Source organism: Trichoplax adhaerens, genomic scaffold, assembly GCF_000150275.1.
Source record: "Trichoplax adhaerens TRIADscaffold_26 genomic scaffold, whole genome shotgun sequence".
Classification (NCBI taxonomy): Eukaryota; Metazoa; Placozoa; class Uniplacotomia; order Trichoplacea; family Trichoplacidae; genus Trichoplax; species Trichoplax adhaerens.
Genome location: NW_002060967.1, coordinates 495,217 through 520,404, shown reverse-complemented (window position 1 = coordinate 520,404; position 25,188 = coordinate 495,217). Strand labels below are relative to the sequence as shown.

The 25,188-nt window shown below is 33.5% G+C and overlaps 2 protein-coding genes across 2 annotated transcripts; one reads left to right on the top strand and one right to left on the bottom strand.

Annotated features, from left to right (window-relative positions):
* Positions 1-704: 704 nt before the first annotated feature.
* On the bottom strand, positions 705-4,330 carry TRIADDRAFT_38465 (expressed hypothetical protein; the record flags this gene model as incomplete). Its single annotated transcript, XM_002117596.1, has 6 exons — positions 705-1,026; positions 1,228-1,328; positions 1,904-1,985; positions 2,249-2,315; positions 2,459-2,508; positions 3,980-4,330. The coding sequence occupies 6 exons, from the start codon at positions 4,328-4,330 to the stop codon at positions 850-852; spliced, it is 828 nt and encodes a 275-aa protein (XP_002117632.1). The 3' UTR covers positions 705-849.
* A 1,204-nt stretch (positions 4,331-5,534) lies between these two features.
* Positions 5,535-16,404, top strand: TRIADDRAFT_61672 (uncharacterized protein; the record flags this gene model as incomplete). Its single annotated transcript, XM_002117618.1, has 39 exons — positions 5,535-5,587; positions 6,036-6,270; positions 6,679-6,810; positions 7,038-7,133; positions 7,586-7,684; positions 7,779-7,909; positions 8,448-8,608; positions 8,881-8,946; positions 9,193-9,278; positions 9,430-9,498; positions 9,604-9,680; positions 10,236-10,363; positions 10,473-10,572; positions 10,775-10,908; positions 10,992-11,043; positions 11,166-11,206; positions 11,312-11,349; positions 11,468-11,533; positions 11,600-11,714; positions 11,812-11,907; positions 11,994-12,055; positions 12,162-12,238; positions 12,345-12,445; positions 12,536-12,690; positions 12,767-12,883; positions 13,410-13,547; positions 13,623-13,667; positions 13,772-13,974; positions 14,176-14,245; positions 14,476-14,531; positions 14,644-14,755; positions 14,857-14,916; positions 15,003-15,076; positions 15,176-15,224; positions 15,317-15,353; positions 15,424-15,459; positions 15,709-15,770; positions 15,861-15,918; positions 16,334-16,404. 39 exons carry the CDS (start codon positions 5,535-5,537, stop codon positions 16,402-16,404), a joined length of 3,558 nt encoding a protein of 1,185 aa, XP_002117654.1.
* Between the last annotated feature and the right edge of the window lie 8,784 nt (positions 16,405-25,188).

Sequence of the window (25,188 nt, the reverse complement as noted above, 5' to 3'; positions counted from 1 at the left end):
GAATGTTACAGTATCTTTAATTCAATCTACCACACCTACCCTAACATATACGAATTCATGTCGCATGATGCAAGCTAGATAGCGAAATTGGAATTATTGAAAATGAAGTATTGACATCATCAACGAAAATACACGCGTTATCAAATAAATCACTATCCTATGGAATGATAACTGAATCGATATACAAAAATTTCATGTATAATTCTATGACGCAGGTATTTAATTAAAACAAGTGTAGCGTAATTATAAAATAGTAAACAACTCTTTATCACCAAATATACCTATTGTTGAATGATACACCAACAAAGTAGAAGATATTAGTGATAAACTTTAGAAACTACGGCAAGAATCGCCTGTTGCCTTATGCTATTTAATCTCCAATACCAACATTATTCCAATCTACGAATTCAGAAATCAAATAATTGCTAATTTTAATCTTACAAGACTATTAAATTGACAAAATCAGCTTCTTGTTCATTATTCAATGCAAAATTCAACATTCCGAACAATCACTAAACTTCATTTGCACATTCTAACAGTTTTGACATAATCACAAAATCTCTTAACTACCTATTTCATTTAGTAAGGTCATTGTTAAATTAGTAGCACTAAATTCCGAAGAAAATTTGCTAAATGGATCAGTGCTGCGATTTCATCGCGTGTAAATTATTACACCCACAAGACATTAAAGCATGAAAACAAGAAAATATCTTCTCACTTTATTTAAACTGATGTTACGGAATAGTTGCCGACGACATCAGATTATCTTTTTTGCTAGGATTAAATTTGTTCGATGCAAAGCTATTGAACAACTAATGAGCTGACAATTGCAGTGACCTTACTTATATTTTAATTGCTCTTTTCCCTCTCAATTGGTACAAAGACAGAGTATAAGAGAGTCATTAGCTTGCCGAAAAACATAGATAGCAAAGGCATGTAAAGCAAGCCGTAAATTTTATAATTGGGTCCAGCAAAAGGATCGGAAACAGCATTACAGACCATGGAACACAGATTGATTTCAAGGTACTATATTGAGAAAGCCAAAATATTTTAATTAATTTATAGTATATCTATTATGCACACTAGTACGGCACCAACTAATTGCGATTTTATTCCTATTTTAATGCAGTGTCACCCATAAAAAAATTGCATGCCCATTTTTTAAAAGTCAATAAATGAATACTCTACTACCTGGTCTATTTTCAATAGATTTACTTATACGCTTACCACTCCCAAGAATTGCAAAAATATCATATTATACGGTAAGAATATACCAGCGGCCATTGCTACATAGTTCCAATCATTCCACTTCTCTACGCTATATACACCTGATAATCAAAAGTCGATAAAACTATATTAATTTGACGTTCTATAAGAGTACATACTGAATGTAAATCTTTTTCAAAGTAGAAATGGCAAGAGTTCACTACAGATACTAGTATAGCAATCCAATAGCATCATGAACTTACGTCATTGTAACTGTACAGAAGCGTCTAAACGAAGCGTTATATAATATAGCAAGAATAGTCAAGATACTGCTGTATAACTGATATCTTTCACGATAAACAGTTGATACACCTGTTAAGCAATGCCAGATAATAACAATTTGCCATTATGATTCGCAAGTAAGGAATATTAATCCCCTTTAGTCAGCATTAGAAGTCTACTGTAGATACTGATACGACAATCTGATTGCATAATAAAGGAGCACTATTGGAAATTTTATAGTGTGAGTAATGTTAAAAGGAAGCATTTCAGAGGCATCATTTAGCACTTATGTAAAATTAAGACTCAAAGGACCATGATCAAGGAATGATTTACTCGAAATACGGAGAACCTCTTCTATTCTAACTCTATAAAGATAAGAATGGAAAGCAAATTTGCTTAATTTCGCTTTATTTACCTCCTAGTGAAATCAAATAGGCCGGAACAATGAATAAGATTAAGATATGCTGTATCCAATACGTTATCACTTCCATATGAAGCTAAAAGTGTTTCAGAAATATAATCAGAAAACAGAATGATTAGATTCATTTTCAGTTGATTTTAGAACTTTAAAACTTGAATTTCATCGCGATCTGATTTAAGGAGATTACAGCGTACAATTCTTATACGAAAATGACAAGATCAAAACTAGCCATGGGCGAAAGCAAGTCCTAATTAATTTATTAATAGGCCAAAATGGCACTCTATTTTAGTATAATTGGTCAGCTATTTTTACAGTTAACAATCACTGGGATATACTTACAAAGCGAGTGTTTACTACTGGAAAAGCAACCGCTAGAAAAGCTCCATAAAGCATATGGATATGAAGCCTAGCCAAGTAGATTGAAGTTCAATTTTATGATCAGATAGGTTCGTATTCTACGCTAAGCTAATCCACCTATCTTTTCTTGACTGTTTTATTGACAGTTACTAATTAATAAATAATTGAGCTAGAATTTCAATTCCAATGTACCTGAACCAAAATGTAACCCTTCGGCTTGGCTTGGCTATCATAAAAATGATCTATGGAGTCATAAAATAAATATCAGACACTTTCATTAACTTGATATCATCCCAACAACGAATCACAAGTGATATTTTCTGATTTGAAATATTGACGATATACTTAATGAATAATAATCGTACGGTATTAAATGTGTATTATTCACTGATGGTTTATGCACTCGTATAGCATTCTAGATTTTCAGACTGATGTTTACAACATAATCATTTATAGCTATGGAATTTGTCCTTATATTCGTCTGCATAAATAAATAATGAATCTGATTACTGCACTTCTTCCGATCCATGGAGGATAACAACAATTCTTCAAGCTATAATCGTATGTCATTTCATGCTAATCAGATAGATAACCTAGAGTTTATTGCTATCATCTGCCTATGGAGGATTTTGCAGCATAGGATTGTATTCTACTACAGTAATGGATACAATTATGCATTTCAGTTTGCATGACTGAAAATACAGTTATTTGATCATGATCATCTGCTTAATTCGTAGTCAGTAAACACTGTAGTCTATTTACCAACATAATATCTGCAGTATTCACCTTATTATAATCAATAACTTAGTGGATTGTACCTTATAATGAATCTACCTCAAATATCAGGTAAGGATAAAAATGGAGCTGCAAAAGGTATTTCATCCCCTAAACTAACACTAACATGTTGACATAATGATGACTAGAAAGGTTTATCTCTCTGGCTGGTCATTGACTGCTAATCTATGCAATTACAAATGGCCAAGGGTGCAAGCAGTGTAGGTGAAGGTGATTGCACTTAACAAATTCATCCATCCTTAGCATGCAAGATTAGAAAATGCTCAGCAACTATTCATGCTACACTCGTATAGTCCTTGTAGTGATTGAAAAAAATTATTTCATGGCTATTTGCAGTTCTTAGCTAATTATAATACTCCGTAACTTCTACATGATCGCAATAGCTAGCTAGGTACACAAAATTCTATTAGCTCAGTATCTGCATGATCTAGACGAGAGTAGAGTATAACAGGTAAGAATATTCCAAATCATCATGACCTTATTTCATCCATCATCTACCCATGACTTTCATGTAATTGCATCGCTAATCGCCACAGTATTTCTAACTTTACTATCGGATGGATAAGCTAAAAATTCGATGGAAAATAACGATTGAAAATCACTCGATGAAATGCTTTTGCAGCTCAAGTAAGTTTCAACTCAGCAGCCTAGCTAACCTACCACACAATCAACGCAATGATAGTGCAGATAAATTGCAAAACAATCTTGATGCACTATTTAATCACTGTTTAGAGCTATCCATGCTATGATATCGATAGCGATTATTTCAGCCGATATCCATAAAAATGGAAAGCAAACTATCGCAAAATCGGTCAAGGTAGCAACGATGGCGACGTTGCCCTCAGTACAAAGTACGACTTGATCCAATGTATCCATTTTGATGCGGAAGATGGACAAGATTATCATCATCAATCTTACCTGCATAGTCGTAAAAACATGGCATGGATTCACGATGAAAATAACTTGTCGAGTAGCAAATTTAAAGCCTAATTCCATGCCAAAGACTACACAGAGAGTAACTAATAGCAACCTCTTGCCAAATGGATCGGAAGTTCCAAAACGAGATTTAGGTAGTGGTGTACGGTAGAGATCGAAACGTCGATATCCATACTGCCATAGCCACGAGCAAACAACAACAAAAGCTATCGTCTCGATAATTCGACGTTGCATACTCATTAAATTAACACAATCAGGCCCTCCATTGCCTTCTATGGTAAAATCAACACCAGAGACGAAAGCTTCACGAAACCACTCTGCGATGGCCTCCATGATAGCCATGGACGAAGAGGATGGGCGATGGTCGTCCGAGGGGCAGTCCGTACTACCGTCAGGTCACGTGCTGGAAATATCAGCGGGCGTGCCAGTGTCTGTAAGTCTGTAACCTCCAGGCTGTACCGGTCCGAACCGGAACTGGAATTGGACCGGTGTGAAAGTTCCGCCGATACACTGATAATTAATTATCCATCCCTTAGCTATGTATGATACAGTACCCTCTAGAATCTATAGATAGTCACGGACTACCACTGATGACGTCATCCCACTACTATTTCCGATGCAGATCTGACTACATTGTACAAGACCATACCTCGGATCGCATACAAAACCCTTAAAAAATTTTGCACTATTGCTCTAGATTGCCATGGTTGATGAGGAAGCATGGACGGTGCAGACGTACAGACCGTAGCTGCTATACAGCCAATAAATAAATAAATTTTGCAAGCTCTGTTTTCCATATTCATTCCACGCTCTCAATCGATTACAAATCTGTCATCATCTCATTTCTCTCTTCTCTACTATTGTCAAGGACTAGTAGAATTTTTAAAATTCGTGCAAACGAAAATACTGTCAATAAAAGAAACAGTAATATATCACCTATACTGCAGGAAGAACCTGACACAGGTGACATTAGTTTTGTTTAGTACAACAAGACAACCATACCATACTATAGGATAATAAAATGCTTCCGTAAAAAGAGTGTCACCCATGCTATCTTAGCCATCAAGGTAAAGGTGACAACCATTATTATTCCAGAGTCTGTGCAGACATAGACTACTAATTATCATTAACAAATTATAATTAAAAAAATATTAATTATGAATTAGTAGTCTATGGTGCAGAGAAGACTGTCGTTGGAGTGGTTGGACCAAATAAAAAAATAATAAATAGAGTAAATTTGGGGCTTGCAAGCTCAATCCATTGCGAGCTCTGATTTGTATCTATCTTTCTGCACAGCAGACATTCAGGTCTCGACTGTACACTGTGCAGGACAACACATTATTGAGGTAAGAAGCTTTAGCTACTCTGCAGTGATTCGTGACTGCGCTATACTGTGCAGTGCACAGTATGAATATATAGAATAAAAAATGTCTATACTTGAATTAAAAGTCATAATATCGCATAAGTGACATTCGTTTTGTTTCGCTAGAATATGTTGCCTGAGCCAATGTTGTTGGAGTGACATCAATTTTGCTCCATGGCTAAAGAAGATTGGCCAAGAGGTAAAAGAGAAGCAAATAAAACACCTCGGTAAGTTTCTCCATCATAGAAAAGGTTTTGCTGAATCTATACAAGCTGTTCTATAATAAATCACCCCCATGACTTTCTCAATCATGGAAGACGAGGTACTGTCAAATCGGTCCATGTTGTTCTCCTTGTGCACTGTAGATGTACAGTGTACACTATCCGGTTGCCTTGGTACAAGCGTAACTTAGCTGACATTCGTTTTGTTGTTAACTATCATAAGGAACTGGATAGGAGGATATATGGTCGATCATGACCGATACAAACATAACATTCCGTGTATCCCAATCCCTTGTTGTAATTACCACAAAATCACGGCATATATCCGTTCTAAGCGGGAAGTATACTCCATAATAAGTTACAGCGAGTGGAAATGCCTACAAGCAAAATTAATGACACCCCTGGTGCGTTACCAGCACCCTGCTGCCCATACATCATCTTTGCAACCGCCCAGATGGGACAATAGAGCAGGTGTCCGTCCAGACAACCGCCCGTCTACTAAAGAAGGCTCTTATCCTGTAAGGGAAGCAATGGCGTCTCCTAGCAGCCAATTTCCTCTTCAAGACTTATTGCCAAAGCAAGAAACTGCAGCGGATCGATTTCTACGCCAATATCCTGACTATGATGGTCGAGGTACGATCATTGCTATCTTTGATACCGGTGTTGATCCTGGAGCGGATGGTTTACAGGTAAACAGATAAACATTTGCAAAGCATTTCTTGTCAATCGTTGTCCTCACGTGCTGGAGAGACGCTTGCAAGCTTGATCGAGGTTGCAGCACATGTTCCCTTTGCTGTAGTCAGTTTATCATTCTAGTGCATGTACTGTGGTATTGATTTGCTCTACTAGAAAGGAAATGAGTTGTTAGGATTAGCGCATAGGTCGTATGGTAGAGCGATCAATCGTTGATTTGTAGTCCTATTTCAGCCCTATAGTAGGTTTCATGATGCCTAGAGTACAGGATGAGCTTTAGGGCATTTCTTCATTTCTTACTCTTTTCTTGCTTCATGCTACTCGATGTAAAACTTATTCATCATAATAACTGCTCAATCTCTTGGTTAATCGTCTATGGATTCCATTTTTCCCTCATACTGTAGATGACTAGTGATGGCCGACGTAAAATTATCGATTGTATTGATTGCACTGGAAGCGGTGATGTCGATACTTCAACAGTTTCTTCAATCGACGATGATGGCTGCGTAACTGGATTAACAGGACGAAAATTACAGGTAATCCGACTGACTACCATTCCATGGGGTCAATCAATTCATACAGATTACACTATGTTGTAACAACAATCCGTAGTTGTAATCATTTTCCTTCTCTGATGACTGTACTAAAATAAAACGACTACTTCTGCTACCCTTATTTGTTTCTGCTCTACTGTGGACCTATGACAACTTAAAATTGATCCACCATCACTATGATTTATGGATACCGTGGAAATATGCTGTAGATTCCAGCCGAATGGGAAAATCCAACCGGTAAATTTCACCTTGGTATCAAGCATGCAACAGAATTATTCCCATCTCCACTTTGCGATCGACTCAAGGTAAAATGAATTTATAGGATACTTTCTATTCCAGTTCTATCCCGGCCCACTTGACAATGTTAGGAAAGGCATGAATGGACAGATTCACAAAATTTCAATTAGCCATTGACATTGATCTTCCTAATACTATTAAATGTTATGTCATAGTCATTCTTATGCTAGAAGAATGGATTATTGAGCATTATGCATTTGTTACAAATTAATGGAAGTCTATATTAAAAATGGTAAAACGGTTTGAATACCGGCAGATTGGCATCCAACTGTGACTGTATATAAATTTCTATTTTAGCGGTATTAGATTAACATAGCAATAGCATATCTCATTAATGAATTGAATCGATCGTCAGCGCCCTACTTTCGTCGAGCCTACTACTCTTTCTATAATATATGGAGTAGAAATACCTTGGAGTTTCTAATTTATAATACTGTATACGCCTATAATTATTAAACAGAAAGAATATCGCAAGAAAAAATGGGCACCTAGCCATTCCAAATGTACTGCTGATGCAATAAGAGAGCTCCAACAGTCTGAAAGTAAAGGGCAAAAGCAGGTCGATACGAAAATTTAAGCATAAATTGACTATTCTAGGTTCAGCTCCGTCCTTTTATTTTTTAAGTCTGATATCATCTTCTTATAATTTTTAGACGTTTCTAGATGAGCTTATGCGTGAAGAATTACAACAGCGAACTGAACAATTAAAAAATTTAGATAAAATTGGCGATGAATCTCTACCAATTTTTGATTGCGTTGTCTTCCATAATGGTTCGGTTTGGAGGTAGTTAGAATTAGGAATCAATATGGTATAGTAATGGATATATAATCTACTATGCAGTATAGACTGGCTGTTGATCAAGGATATGTTATAGCTATTTTACCATATAAATGCAGTTATCATGTACTATCGGTAATGAGATATACTTTAAATTTATGGATGATTTTATATAAATATGTTAGAGACCTTACTATAGATTAATGACTTTTTTCAACCTTTTTATCATGTTAGTAGTTGTAACGTAGTATCAGCAATAGGATATTCTAAATTCATTTATTATAACCTAGGAATAATACTTAAGAGATCCTATTGCAGATCTGCTATATATCACTGACTTTCCATTTTGTGAAATATACTTTGAATACATACTGTATATTACATCGGCAATAAATACTTTAGAGACCCTGCTAATCATTAATGATTTTCAGCCATTTTACCATGCAAACACAACTAGAACACAGTATCAATCCATAGGATACTCTGGATTTATGTATTGCAAATAAATAATTTAAACACCCTTGCTATTGATTTTATGATGTAGATACCGCTATAACATACTTGCAATGAGATTTATTCGTACTAAAATTTTTACACCATTTTCTAGAGCTGTCATCGACACAACAGAAACTGGCAATCTATCCAAATGTACAGTTTTGCCCGAATTTCGACTACAACCCGTATATGGAACATTTGGCGAAGATGGTAAAAAATTTATTACATTATAGGACTATAACAAGATATTATTCTGCACATTACTTACCGCAATATCAAGCATAAAACATATAATGTAGTGATACATGCTATGGCTCCAAATAGAACGGTATTACGTTATCTTTAATATCGTTAGTTTATTAGTACTTTAAGCAAACCATACGCATATTAGAAATCTGTGAAATAGTATTTTTAAAGCTTTCTTTCTAGTTCGTTGCTCACAGCAAATAAAAATACTCATCCTTTGTTCTCTTTGCTTACAGATTTATTAAATTATACCATATCAGTATATGATGATGGAAACCGATTATCGATAGTAACCAATGCAGGTTAGCATATCTACATACTTAACTCACATAAAAATGTCTTACATTACTAGACAGAAACATGACGTTTGTAAACAGAAACTATTTATCTTGCAAACATGTACAAGTTGATGTCATATTTATACCTTGTTAAGATTATAAATGATACTCCAGTGTATGGATTTACAAGACTATCAAAGGCCTTAATTTCTAAATTAATCATGTACATGCTTACATTAAAGTTTTGCATTTATGGCATAATACTTCTAGGATCACATGGCACTCATGTAGCTTGTATAACTTCGGGCTATTTCGAAAGCACACCAGAAAAGAATGGAATTGCTCCTGGTGCTCAAGTAATACATTCGTCAGTCTATTCTGTTCCTAGTATCGTTATAAATTATCCTGCTAAATTCTCGAATAAATAGGAGTATATCTTTTACCAACGTTAAGTACAATGAAATGTTAATGAAAATCTTAGTATAGCAACTCCTATTCTGTCACCAGATCCTATCCGTTAAAATTGGAGACACCAGATTAGATTCCATGGAAACGGGACCTGGTATTGTTCGCGGGGTATGTACCTTTTACCTCATTAAATTGCCTTAAATATGCTCATCATTTATGCAAATCATGAATAGGCCTCGTTGCAATCTTACATCCAAATATTATATTAAATAGCTTATTGCAAGTAAGAACTATGGCTGTGACCTAATTAATATGAGCTATGGAGAAGCATGCCAAAAGCCAAATGAGGGGTATAATAGATTTTCTTACTCGTTACTGAATTAAGGATAGCCATAAATCGATTAATTTTATATTCTGATTGCCGGCACCTTAAGTACTCTATACAAGATTAGCTGTTAGAAATATTTCAGTGTTACAATATTTCTATCCGCTAAATAACTGTGGAACAGTCTAAACTCCCCTAATAACACGTAACTCATCCATAAGTATTCCCATGCGAAGTGTAAGAACTTCTTACTATTGCTTCGATTGAAGTCAAGCTTTTTTCTTATAACTGCTAAAGCAGTATCTTCATGCTGGAGACTTTGTAAAGCATGCAGTTATGCGTAGATTCTCTAAAAGGTTGATAATGCTCTGTTATCCATCACTATGTCACGATATCATGGTAAAGGAATGTGCATGGTTCATTTACAATTTTTAAAACTATCATCAATAATGTATATCAGAAGATACTGTATACTAATGCTATTGAAATAAGCAAATACTCTAAAGGCATCTCATAAATGTTGTAGTACTCTACATTCATCAAAGCATAAACTCAAGAACTGTTATCTGTTGGCATATAGACGCATTATGGAGCTATGTAATGAATTTGTCGATGAACATGACATTATCATGGTTTCAAGCGCTGGTAATAATGGGCCAGCAATGTCAACTGTCGGATCTCCTGGCGGTACTTGTTCTAGTGTTATCAGTAAGTAATGGAATCTAAGTGTAACTCTAGTCTCAACTTTACTGTTAGCCACGTTCCTTGTTGGTATAACCGAATATCTTGAATGAATCATCAATTTTATGATTTGTAGGCGTTGGAGCTCACGTTACTCCTAAAATGATGGCGGCCCAATATTCATTGCTTGAAAGAGTACAAAGTATGCAGTATACGTGGACATCCAGAGGACCATGGTATAAATATTTTTTATAAATCCTCACCTGCTACCTCAGTGCTATTTTGATTTGGTTATATTCAGATTTGACTGAAATGACTTTATTATATATTTTATACGTACTGCTGTATGGAACCTGTAAACGCTGATACAATTTTAGTAGCATACTACTGGCTGCAGTTATTTTATGACATTAAAATTTTTACAATATTTTGTCGTAGCATTGATGGTGCCTTAGGTGTTAGCATTAGTGCTCCAGGTGGAGCAATTGCTTCTGTACCTAAGTGGACCTTAAGTAGTTCACAACTCATGAATGGCACTTCAATGTCATCACCGAATGCATGTGGTGGTATCGGTAAGTCTCATTTGTTGTCATAATTTGCAAATCAATACAGTAATGACAAACAAATCATACATATTATCTTTCCAATACCTTAGCTCTTATATTATCTGGATTGAAAGCTTGTCAAATTCCGTTTTCTCCGTCAAGGTATAAATTTTCTCTAGCATCATTTTATCCTATAATTAACGACTGTGCTACTAAAAGGTATAACTTTTAGTAAGAAAGAATGAAATTAATGACGTTATGTTGAATTTAATCACTTTTTGTAGCGTTCGTCGTGCCGTTGAAAATACCGCATCATCAATCACAGGTCCTCTACCGTTAACTATTACTTAAATCAAATCTGTCCTTAGGAAGGTATACTAGCTTCTTACAATACTATACTTATACGTATGATCTTTATTTGCGTCAACAGGTGAAGATCATTTTTCCATGGGCTATGGCCTACTGCAGGTTAGCTTCTCCGTTACTGATACATTTTAATTGTTCCAAATGCCTTCCTATCTCATGTACAATAACTTACCTTGGTAAGATGACATTGTTAAAAGTATGACTAAATTTTAAAACACAGGTTGATAAAGCTTTCGAGTATATACGAAATTCTGTAGATAAACTCAACAATAACGTCCATTTTGAGGTATGAAACTTTATGGAACTTGAAAACGATTCATACTGTTAAACATCCTTCTTTTAAAATTCTTAGATCACCTGTGGCAGCAGCTATGATAAACGAGGTATATACCTTAGGGAGCCTCAGGAAACGTCTTCAATTTCTTATCTACCTGTTCGAGTTCGACCGTGCTATAAAAGTGAACTTGGTAAGCGTAGCAATGATTTTCATTTTTTTGCTTCAACTTTATTATATGTGTACAACGACTGATATAGGATCTGTCCGATTCTCTACTTTTATGTTAGATTTGAAACTTAAAGCCAATTTAGAGTATCGCATTTCTCTGGTACCCACTGCAACATGGATTGATGCACCAAAATATTTCATGTTGAATAATAGCGGTATAAAATCTAAATCTGTTATTTAATCCTTCGTAATTGTCAATGATTGGTTATCAATGAATATTTATGTTTACTACTATCTATAGCGCGGTCATTCGATATTAAAGTTGATACTAGCGATCTTCGGCCAGGAGCGCATTATTCTGAGGTTATTGTGCGAATGATAAGTACTTCTAATTCATACAAAATTATATTACATAAATGTAAGAATTGATAGTAATAACTAGATTATAACTCCTAATGATCACTTATAGATCTGCGGATATGATAGCGCTTGTATCGAACTTGGCCCATTATTTAGAATTCCTATCACGGTTACTAAACCAATAAGGTATCTACGCTTATATAATCATAATTGGATGATGAAGTTTAGCAGCATTGAAAAATTGGCGTGATTTCAATTATTTTAGCAACACATTATTTCATCTAAATTTCAGTATTCGAGATCCGTTAACACCCATATCAGAAAGCCTGACTCTAGATAAAGGCCAGATTAAACGTATGTTTATTGCAACTCCACCGAAAGCGACTTGGGTTGGTAAGTACCTACAAAAATCTTTAAATTCATTTCTATAATATTTTACACATCTATGAGTAAGTATGCTTGTTTTTGACATTAATCTACTAGAAATAGCACTAACGTCTCTCGAAGAGAGTGGTAAATTTACCATGGTATTAGATGTGTCGCACTTACACAAGGACAAGTCATTTAAATATCAATTTAGTAATAATCGTGTCGCATTAGGCTGTGGAGAAACTAAAAATATTACTTTTAAAGTTGAGGTCAGAAAGGTTTATCTGCGGTAGTATTAAGTGCTCTGCAACATGTAAGTAATCATTAATCTAACTTGAATTCAAGGGGGAAAAAACTTTAGAGTTATGTTTGACCAGTTGGTGGTCAACACGAGAGAGCAAAAAAATAAAGTATGCTATAACATTTCACAGCCTTTTACCGAACGAAAGAAACGTAGCAATGGTATGAGATTTGATTAGAATGATTAACTTTAGCCAATTTTGCAAAGTTATCCTACTTTCTATCTGTATGTCTAACAAAAAACTTTCAAAACTTATCTAGCACTCCTGCGGTGGAATACATAGAATAACTGTGACGTCTCCATTTCGACGTGAGAATATGAGTATTAGCATCAATCTGGACCATATGGCTGAAGCTATTAGGTTAATTGAACAAAGCGATATTTACTTAGATCATTTCTAGCATGACTTGCGCATTTCAGCATTTTTTTAACTTTTTTGCCATGACCGTCGTTAACAGGCCTATTTCTTCAACAATAAAACCCCTAACTGAAAGAGATTTACTACCGAACGGGAGACAAATCTATGAAAATATATTGGATTATAAATTTTCCATAGTTAGTAAATATACGTGTGATAAATACCGAATTATAAAATCATGATCATGAAAAGGCTAGTTAAAGATCTTTGTTATTGACCACCTACATGAATGTTGATTAATGAAACCATTTAATTTTAATCTGGTAAAGGAAAATTCATGTGAAGTGCGTCCTAATGTCTCATTACTGAGCGATCTACTATATGAGGCATTATATGAATCTCAACTTTGGATGATATTCGATAAGAACAAGCAACACATTGCTTCTGGTGATGCCTTTCCTCATCAGGTCTGCAAAAATGCCATTTTGTTTATTAACTAAAATTTTTGCTAATTAATATTGATGATACATTTTTATTTTTAGTATAAAGTAAAGTTAGACAAAGGGGACTATATATTAAAATTACAAGTAAGTCTATTTTTTCACGGCAAACAGCACGCTATGTATACGCTTATGTATTCATAGTACTAGAATATGATCAACATTTTGTAATGGTAACCAATTTTTAATAGGTTCGTCATGACAAACGAGACCTCTTGGAACGTTTAAAGAATATACCAGTACTTTTAGAGCATAAACTTGCTAATTCCGTTTCGTTAGATGTCTATTCATCTCAGCTGAAAGCATTATCTGGAGGGTCAAAAATATCAAATAACTATTGGCTCAACAAGAACAATACTGCAGTACTTTACTTCGCACCTCTCGATGATGATAAGTATGCCAAATTATCATTATTATTATACTCGTATGTATATACACAAAATGCCACTGATATTCTATAATATTCCCAACTACAAACTTTATTAAGCAAATAACTATACATTTATCATGTACTGCTTCCTTAAATCACAACTCAATTTTACTATAAAGACAAACTTTCTAACTATTAGATTAATCCTTTTCATACTTTTTATAGACTACCGAAGGGTGCAAAGCCTGGAATGTATTTAACTGGAACAATATCTTATTCCAGTAGTGGAAAATCGGTAAAGTATATAATATTCTGTCATTAAGATCCTGTTCTTGAGCAAGTATAGACCAAGTACTTTTGTTCTTTATGAATTATCATCAGCTTAATTATCCATTTACCTATAACATTGGAACAACTCCTTTATCTTCATCTGGCTCTAACAGCGTTAGTATTGCAGAATTTGTGTTTATATGCATAAATCTTGCTATGTATCTAACAGGAATCCATACACCATAATTATTATAGGCAAACAATGATTTTGAAGCGGCACATAAGAAATTTATGTTATCCTGGTTAACCAGGTTTTTAAACTATTTATATTTTTATTCATTATTAAAGCTGATTCATATGATAACTTTTAATGATTGAAATCTTTCTAATATTTAAAGCAAATCTGTTAAATATCAATTATAGAATGGATTTTGAACATGGAGATAAACTGTACAAGGACCTAGAACAAAAGTACGAGGATGATCTTTCGCTTAAAGTTGAGAGAATGAAAATGTTAGATGTAGCAGCAAATAAAGTAAGGGTGTTGTATATCCAGCTTTTAATCACTATTGTTAATAACACTAGAAGACAATACAGTTCTGTGACTTACTCTCTCCTAATACTATCATTATGTAGCATGGATCCGTTGAAGCTTTTGAAAATGTTATAAAAGCAGCTCAGTGCATTATCGATTTGGTAATGTTATATATGGAAGCATATCTTTATATTAATCTAACTTAATTTGGACACCATGATATACCAAATTCATTTTAATTCTTTAGATCGATACAAATGCCTTACTGAATTTTTATGGTATGATATCAGATTTATCCGAAAATGCAGCTAAAAAGAAAAGGTAATGTATATTTATTTGTCCTACAATAGCAAGAGCTTCTTTTATTTCAGAAATACTTACAGCTTATTTAGACATGCATTGCGATATTTGTAATTGTAGTGAAATGGACGAAAAGAAGAAATACCTCACCGAATCACTAATATGCAAAGTATAAATCCTCTTGACTATATCATCTAGATAGTTTATTTTTAATTACTTAGCGTTTCGTTGCATCACATTTAATTGCTCGCTGCCATGTAGGGAAAGAATATGGGATTATTAGCTAAGCAACTAGAATGTAAGATAGAATGTATCATACGATAATATATGCAATTGGTTCTTGTGTATTAATAACATTTCAACGATAGGTCTAGAAGAAGAATCAGCTCGATATCAAGCGACTGGTTAGAGAATTTTTCATTACACTTGCTTTTTTCGATAATGAACGTGTCTGTATTTATGGTTGTATCTACCCATTGGATAAAAAATAGACTCTTTATAGCCGCTGCCTTGGGAAATATACGTGTATAAATCTCACAACCTATTGATATCTCATTATCAAGTGTAGTGATTTAGATAAATTAATAGTGTATGGTCAGGATTATAAAAAATTGGCATGAAATTGACCGTAATATTTATCCTTTATCTTTTAGTATCGGCTATGAACGATGTCTACTGCGAATTATCTAAATGGATAGACCTTAAAAACCATAGGGTATGTTAGAAATTTCTTATATGATTGATACTAAATTCATTAGATTGTCATCAATGTAATGTGTTGCATCGATTAAAAATTATATCCTAGGCCCTTGCTTTTATTTTGGTCCATGCAATAACATTAAAACAATATGCAAGAGCCATAGGTATTCTTCAAATCCAAATGAAAGAATCTTCTTCAACAAAGCGCTTGTACGAAGAAATGATAGCGGTAAGGGAACTCGTTATCATTTCTGCAATGTGGATAGTATAACTGCATATTACTCCAGATAATCCCACTGTTGACTTTAGATTGATAGATAATGAGTGCAAGTAACCAGTTACATGATACGATCTATTCGAAAATTAATAACCTTAGATTGATAGTACTGCATCAAGTAGAAATAGTTTGTTGAATACATGATACATTATCAGAAATAATAATTATGAGTTTGGATTAACGGCACAAAGGTATACATACTATAACTGAATATAGCACGACTGTGAGTAAAAATTATATGTATAACTACACTACAAGGTATGCACTGCTATTAAAAATTTGTTGCTTTCTGATACCAATAGATGTTGGAGAAACTGAACTGGCATCACATTGCAAATTGTTACAAGCGTCTGATATTGAAGAAATATCCTAAAAATTACACGTTGTTCTAAATGTTTGGTGTCTTTACTTACTGTAGTTTAGGAGTTACCCTGTCAAGAAATTAATAAATTAAAAACGATAATTTGAAATGTCATGTAACCCTGATTAAAATATTGCAAACATTTTTTTGTGACTTCATATTTTTCGGTATCATTTTAATGGCTGTCAGCCAACGTTAAAAGCTTGGAAATAGCATTAATTAAGATTGGTCACCTGTAGCAGTTTTTCTACTATTTATCGCAATTTTAACTAATATTTCACTCTAACCTAGCTTGTTACTATAGCAACAGTAGACCATTGTTTAGCGTTCACTCCCAACCGGATAATTAATTGTAATTGATTACCGTTATTATTATTGTTTTGATCTGATTGAAAAGGACTGATCATTTTCTAAATACGCATGTCTCTTTATTATTGAATCAATTTAAATTTTTTCCAACAAATTAAATCCTGGTAGGCTTTGATGAAAACAAATACTGGTAGGAAGGAAATACAGTACAGTAGTAAAGTACATACCTCACAAATGGTAGCCTATGCAGGACCTTGGAATTTGTATATTGCTGTAATCAGTAATGCATGGCTAGATAAAGAATATGGAAATTTTTTATGGAATAGCTTTATAGAGTATATGATGGTGACTGCCATAGTTCAGAGGTTAAATTAAACAATATTTCTATTCTACGAAAAAAACAAGATATAGTACTTAGTAGTTTTGTCAATCCACAACTACAATGACTTTATGGCCATGTATTTGTCAATTCAATTTCTGTGGCAAACGAAAAGCCTACAAATAGTAAATAGATTGTAATATTTGCATGAAGGAGAGATATAGGAAATTAAGATTTTCGTGCTTCAGCATACAAGATAAATGTTCATCATTGGTAATATGAACGATGAAACCAGTAGTCTTACGTTATATCAAGCCGACCATTACAAATTATTGCGAAATAAAATTCTTGACAACGATCTCTTTATTTCGTATAATGATGTACAAGAAATGTGTGCCTAAACGCGTTATATTTAATCCAGTTTCTAAATATAGTCTATGTACAATGCCATCTCTGTATCAGATAATTCAGATTCATCTAGCTCTTTAATTCTACGTAAAATGACTGCATCGATAGCTATAGTGATAGTTATTGCTATAAATCCCTGAACTGCTAAAATTGGGTTCTTATAGAAAAATATCTCGCATGCTTCCAACATCTAATTCATCTACCATACTGATGCAATTTAAAAGGCAGATCAATTGTCAACACGATATTAGTTAGCTATATTTCCAATAGATCCACACCTTCAGAGTTCGCAATATTACTATTGTAGACTCTGGTAGCAGGCTATCTGTATAAGTCATAGCACCAGTATAACCGCTATATCTACCTAACTGTATATTTTTCTATACACTCAAGCCTGTCCTAACGTAGAGCCACTATATCTAACTAATTGTCAATCTTCTACACATTCAAGCCTTTTTAGCTGACTTTATTACTATCCTAAGCACTTTTAGCCATCAGCACCATAGCTAAGGTAGGTGTATCCATTTCCTTGGTAAATAGAATCGTTAATGAAGTATTATTAACTACGTTAACTGATGCTCGTCTGTATATCATGTCCGTCCCAAGGAGAGTCGATATATCAGACGCTTAATTAAACCCGCCGGATCATAACGGTATCATCCGATGCAATAGGAATCAAGGCCAAGTAGTTGGAAATTATCAAGTAAATAAATTGTGGCTGAAATGAGCCATTACGAGTGTAATGGTAGCTTAAGAATGAGATTGATGACTGAAATTGATTTGGATGGTATTAAATTGAGAGAATAACACGCGAAATCGATTTTGATGAACAATCTCAGCACCGGATATTAATTGATCATCCTATTCCTAACGTTGGATAGGGTAATCTCGACTTTAGGCAAGGTTGTTAGACGAGAAGGAAAAGACTACTCTAATTATTTAATATATCCAGAGCATTAATTCATCATGTTTCCTGCAAGTCGACTAGTCGGTAGCCAACAAGTAAGACCAGGTAAGAGAACGATTGATTACTTGAAAATTTTATATCGTAAAATTGCACCTGATTCAAAAAAGTAGTAGAGAGCGTAAAAAATAACCTTGTACAGTATCATCCTATCGAATTAGCTAAAGTTTCAAATATTTCTTTTGATTCTTATTAAAGTTCTCAATTAGTGATCGTTGGCTTATTTTGCGATATCCTATTGATTGCATAGTGTAAGCAATCATCATTTACCTATAAAATTACAAATCGTCTAGCCTATGATCAATCGTTCATGTTATTGAAACATGCAAGGATTGGAATTAATGAGCAAAAATAACCAAACTCCAATCAAATAACCACATATTCTTTATGATGACATATTAAACATTCAAGCTTTGTCAATATCGACTGCTTAGTCTAAATTAGTTTATTTTGGCCTGATTAATTATCAGTAGACTAAGAAAATGTGATCGAATTAGATCATTTTTAAAGACTAACAGCCGATCATACTGAAATATCAAGGGATTGTCGCTAAAAAAACATCAATCCAAGTAGATATCCAGATCTCCTAGATTATAACCAAGTATACTTTAAAATTTACTTATACTGTTTCCGAAAAGTCGAACATTCGTTCAATGTTTCTTTTCATTTTATAGCGGTTATGATATTCTACTTAGGACGAAAAGAGGACTTAGACTTTCAATATTGAAGCCCTCTTTTATGTCCAGGTTAGAATTTGTTCATGCTGCTCTTGAAAAATCTAAATCGGCTCACGATTTCCAACTATTCCAACGTAATTTATAACATTAACGGCATACCCGAAGCGAAATAATTTTGTCCGTGCAATACGGATGTCTCTTTACTATCCAGTTTATAATTTGTTTACGCTGCTCTTGAAAAGTCAAAATCAATTCAAAATTGGCTTCCATTCTAAAGTAGCCATAAAATTAACGGTATACCCGAGGTGAAAAGGTTTAGACTGCATAGCACTAATGTCTCCTTCAACAGCACAGTAAATAACGACCATCAACTTAATTTTTCTACTTTAAACATGGAAAGATACCATTTCTAAAAATAGCCGTTAATCTAGCCATAGAACTAATTAAATAAATTGTCTAGCTAATAGAAGATAGTTGTTGAAAACTCTATAAATATATCGTTCATCGTTCCTCTTCTCACTTATTTATTGTAATATCGGCAAAAGGATTAAAATTGTGCATTAGTGATTTACTTTGATAGCTTGTCAACCTGTTCAAGCTAGTTTATGATATTTAGTTAAGACTTCTAGAATAAACTCAATACTCCTGAATAAATTAATAATTTATGACATCAAAGACGGCAACCATCAACTCCCTAAATTTTTCATTAAGGGTTCATCTTCTCACTTTATAGTTGTAATAACATTAACGGTATCCCATAAGGAAAATATTTTAACGTTAGAACCTGTAGTCTGGCTAAGTGACGTAGCAAACCTTTAATCCTGTATCCTATAAATCATTTTTATCCGTAATAGCTATGCTATTAATCCACTCATTAAACCAGAGACGAACTACTAGTAATTTATCGCTCTCTGGTTAATTTAAGGAAGGACAGTAACAGAAGGATATGTAATCAATCTAAAATAATTATGATTTACTCCAGATTTTCATTATCATAAATGGTATATGCATAGTACAGAAGGCATCCGATTGCAGAATATCATCTTAAATTTTATATGCAAGCAACTACTCTTACTCATGCTACTCATTCTTCATTTAGCGGTAGGTTTAAAACATTATGGCTTACTTACCTAACTATTCTAAATATCCATGCTTTAACTCGATTACTTCACTAACACTAGATCGTATCGATATTGAGCAAACTATCCATAGGGTTAGACATATATGCGTAATTAATACTATCAATATAAGTTGATGTGAAGGACCACTGGATAACTTTCAGCAGCTTAACATCAAAACTTACATACCTAAACATTCTAAATATCCATACTTTAACGTGATTACTTCACTAACAACAGATCAAATCAATATTGAGCAAATCATACTTAGAGCTGTACATATAAGTGCAATTTATACTATCAATCTAAGTTGGCATGAAGGACTGCTTTGCAACTTTCAGAGTATACGAGTAAATTGAAATGGGTGTGAATTAAACTCAAAATTCTAATACCTTATATCTTAACTATTTACTGCTGTAGGCTCTCAATTTCCTTTCAAGAAGAGATGGGAAAGAGTGGACTGGATGAGAATCGGTATGTCTACTATTTCTGTTCCATCTTATGTCCTGTATATATCCGTCAACAATCTTGTAAGATCGATGTGAAGATGGGCTGCATGAAGATCGGAGGACCAACAGGATTTTTTTGCAGTAGTTTCCTTTTTTCTTGTCATTCTCAAGAGCAATTCGCCATTATCATTACATAAGAATACAGTACATAGAAATGCTTAACTATTGCTAGATCTAACTCCTTATTCCTATAAAGTATTGATTTCTCTCCTTTTGTTACCTTTCTCAAGAAGAGTTCATTATATCTCCAACAGGATGTGCATATAGAGTAAATTAGTAACTTGAATAAATAGATCCAGCACCTTATTATTAACAGGGAGAAGACTAACAATTCTTCTCATGTTCAGCTACCAATTTCCAGAATAGTTCATTCGATACTTTCCTTGCATTTCTGGAGGTTGGATAATAATTCGTCATCATGGCAAGAGCATATTGCAAAATCTCCCATTAGTTAGAACTAACTTCTCGTTTATGCATTATATGGGAAGATACTTTACTATTATAATTCTTGGAAGAAGACAAGCAACTCTAATTCCTATCGTTGCCATTATTAAGAGTAATTCATTATCATCACCCGCATAAGAGTTTATAACTACCTTAAAAAGCTAGATATCTAACTCCCCTCGTTGGAGAAGTAGATCTGAATACTCTCGCCTTTCCTTACCGTCCTTGATAATGATCCAACACCATTACCAGAGTATAGAGTTATTTTGTAGTAGTATCTACATCTAACTCGCTACTTTCTTCAAACCTCTGCAAAACAAGATTAATTGACTTCGACAAACGTAATTTTTAATGACTGCAGTTTTTTGCGAGCATCAAGTAAGCTCCAAGATATATTTAAGTCTTCCTCATGGACCAAACATTTTAAGCTTTAGGTGTAAACAATTTTCTTTGATATTTATTAAGTAAAAAGAGCACGATCTTAAACAGCTGCAGCCCTTCATGAGCAAATACTAGACTTTTAACCAGTTTTTCTCATTAAACAAACGATTAATGCTATAAATTCCACAACTTTTCCAATGTCTTTAGCAGCAAACTCTATAGATGCATCATAGACTTTCTTTATAGCTAAATTATTTCTTGTTGCAAACATCATATTCATATCTTTTTATTGATCTTTAGCTAGAAGATTAATCGCAATTATCCATTTATATTGTTATAATTATATCATATCACCACTATCGTCCTTTTAGCTGCAGTCAACTTGGACAATCCTAGCTTTACTACACTTCAGGAAAATATCATCAACGTGACATTTTGTAATTTAGAATTAGAGCCGGTAAGTTATCATCATTCCTCTGTCCTAGTGTATGCCTTATTCCATAAGTTAGAATAGATAGCTGGAATCATCTAGCAGAGCAATGTTCAATATTGAGATTGCCCAGTAGTGTAAAGGGAATTCTTCTCCATAAAAATGTATTTATTTGCTTAAGCTATTTCATAAAAATGAGAATTACCGTTATCATTTAACCGTGATGTGTTGTTTATATTCAATGATAGGGAATCGAACATGTTGGAAAAAACTTTGTAGACCTCTTTAAATTAGCTCAATTTGTGATTGAATATCTTCTGGTAAGGCTGCAATAGCTTAATCCTGCTGTAATCTTTTTATTGGCAACTATATTAATAGTTCAAATTTTATTTGTAAATCACGAATACTCTCTTTAATAAGTAATTTTCGAAAGTTAAAATGGTTTATGATATTAAACTCTAGCTAATATTTTTCCTAGTAAATGAATAAAATTTTTGCCTCTATTCTACCATATAGCATTCCCAAAACGCTCTATCTGAAAAAATAAAGCGATATGAAGACAAGATCAATTCTTTAACTGAGGTTAGAGATTAATTCTAGATTTCCATGCCTTCATCAATTATGTCAACATGATTAGTAATTACTAGACAGTTATACACTTTGCAATAAACTACCAATAACTGCAAGATAGTTAACGAAAACAGGTTAAATTTGAAATTCTTATATCTTTTATCATAATGGCGAATAGATATTTTTAACTGCAGCAGTATTACAAATTTACAGCTGCAAAATAATTAAGATGAGTTCTATTTGCGATTGTCGTATCTTCAATATCATGATGAAAAGATCGCAAAGTCATTTTACGAACAGCATACAGTAGTATTGATAACTACAAAATAATAAATAAAATAAGTTTAATCTTAAATTATCATGATGGCAAATTCGGTGTAGAAATTCTTACATGTGGCAGCCTAGTATATTGCGGGTAATTTCAGAATAATTAAATTCCATTCGAGACTTCTGTACTTTCTTTATAACAAGAAATCCACTATTAAGCAATCTTTTATATCCAGTAGCAAACAGTATCGTAAATAAATTTAGAAAGAAAATAAAAGGTTTTAAGTGTATTGTGTATTTACCATCATGAGAAATGGATTGCTAAGCAATTTTCTACGTGCTTCAACATACAGGACTGCAAAGACCTACAAAAACTCAATCAAACTTGTTAATAGAAAATAAGATATTTTTATACTTTTGCTTCTTCATAGACTACGGAAAATTTAACTACTAAAGAAAAAGAAATAACGGAAGAACTAGATAAGCGTAAACAAGATACACGGAAAATGAAGAAAATGCTTAAAATGTATCAGAATATGGTTAATTTAGGAGCTAGCGGGAATTATAAGGTAAAAATTTTTAAACTAGGCTGCATTCCACCCTGTTTATCAATTCATCTGTTGTATCGTATTTATAGATACTAAATTTACCTACTACTCGTTAGTTATGGGTATAAAATATGAAATAAATTGCCTATTTATTGAAGATGAAATGCTCTTGTATCGTTGTTTTCTAGTGTGTCCATTGCCAAAAAGTATTTGTTAATGGAGTCTACTTGCAGCGTCACATTGCACGAAGACATCACGATGGCACAGCTGAAGAAACGACCATGCAAAGGTAAAATATTGCTGACTGGCTTATTTCCAGACATTTTTATAGCTTTTCTACTATTCTTTTCATTGAATAGCAAGCTCAATAATATTGGCAATGGCGATACGATGACTAATAACGTTAAAAATTCGTGGAATAACATGCAAGCACAATTAGCAGAAATGCAAGAGAAATTGCATACAACAACGCAAGAGCTAGCTAAGGAAAGATCAGAAAGAGATCATAAACTATCAGAGGTTATTATATATTCTATTACTATATTATCACTACCATCGATTAGGACCATGTTGGGACATTTCCCCTATTTTAAAGTTGTTAATTAGAATTGATAGATGACTTGTGGTTATAATCAGCCTCTTCAATCTTTCCAGTCTCTGCAGCCATGCTTCGAATACTTTTAAGTTATCGCTCAATATACTATAGCTTGCATCCAAATTTTACACAGACTTGCTATCAGATCTTCGCATGTAAAAGATTCATGCTACAGCGTAAAAAATCTTTACTTACGGCATACGTACTTATTTAGCTCAATATTTACCTATCTTACTTGTGCTCAGCGAATTAGTAGATCAGCTAACATAGTAATCCTTTCAGGCAGCATTGGATAGTTTCTCTTATTGCAGTACAGATTCTTCCTAGCTTTTAAATTAATAGCTCGTCCTTAACATGATCTTAAATTAATTCGTTGCCATTTTAAAACTGGGAAAATTTTAGGAATTATCCATTCAAATGAAAAATTATGAGAATGAATTAAAAAGCAAATATCAGCAATGGCGATTGGAAGAAGAGAGTAATAATGAGGTAAGCTTATTCGTGTCAAGATTGATCTCTATTTCTATGCTATATTCCTTTCTCTCCATTTGCCCGCCTATTTCAGTATCTCATTTATAGCCTACCTCTAAATTTAATCGATACCAATAATCTCGAAGCAGACCAATAAATATAAAGAATGCCGCAATCATTTAGAGTATAATCCAATGTTGTTAAAGTAATCCCGATAATCTTGATTACAAAAAATGTAGCCATCTGTGGACTTAGCCCAGTGCTATAACCAACCACCGACGTAAAAATTAATTTCTCTAATCTCGGCTATCTAAAAGTCTAATATCCTCCTTAATTATCGTAAATACTAATTAAAAGTATGTTCTAACTAAGCTCAGGCATGTACTATAGTATATCAACATTTCAAATAGGTAGAAATAGTAATTTGATAGGATTTTAACCATCTAGGGAATTACTAATCCTATCAACCTCAAATACGCAATAGATAGGCGTCCTTAAACGTGATTAATAATAATTACTAACATAAAGTAAAATTCAGCTACATTCGTCATCATCAACTCCATCAACTTTAATCATATTAAAGATAAATATCCCTAAAAAGTTGCAATAGCAAGCCTATTCTAGTCAAATAAAACAAATTCAACAAATCCTACATATGTGAAAATAAACCTTAAAATGGTTAATATCTATACTTCGGTTACCGTAAAAAACTATTAATAATCTCATTAAGCTCTAATTGCAATAGCGATTATATAACTTAATTAATTATAATCTATCTACAAAATG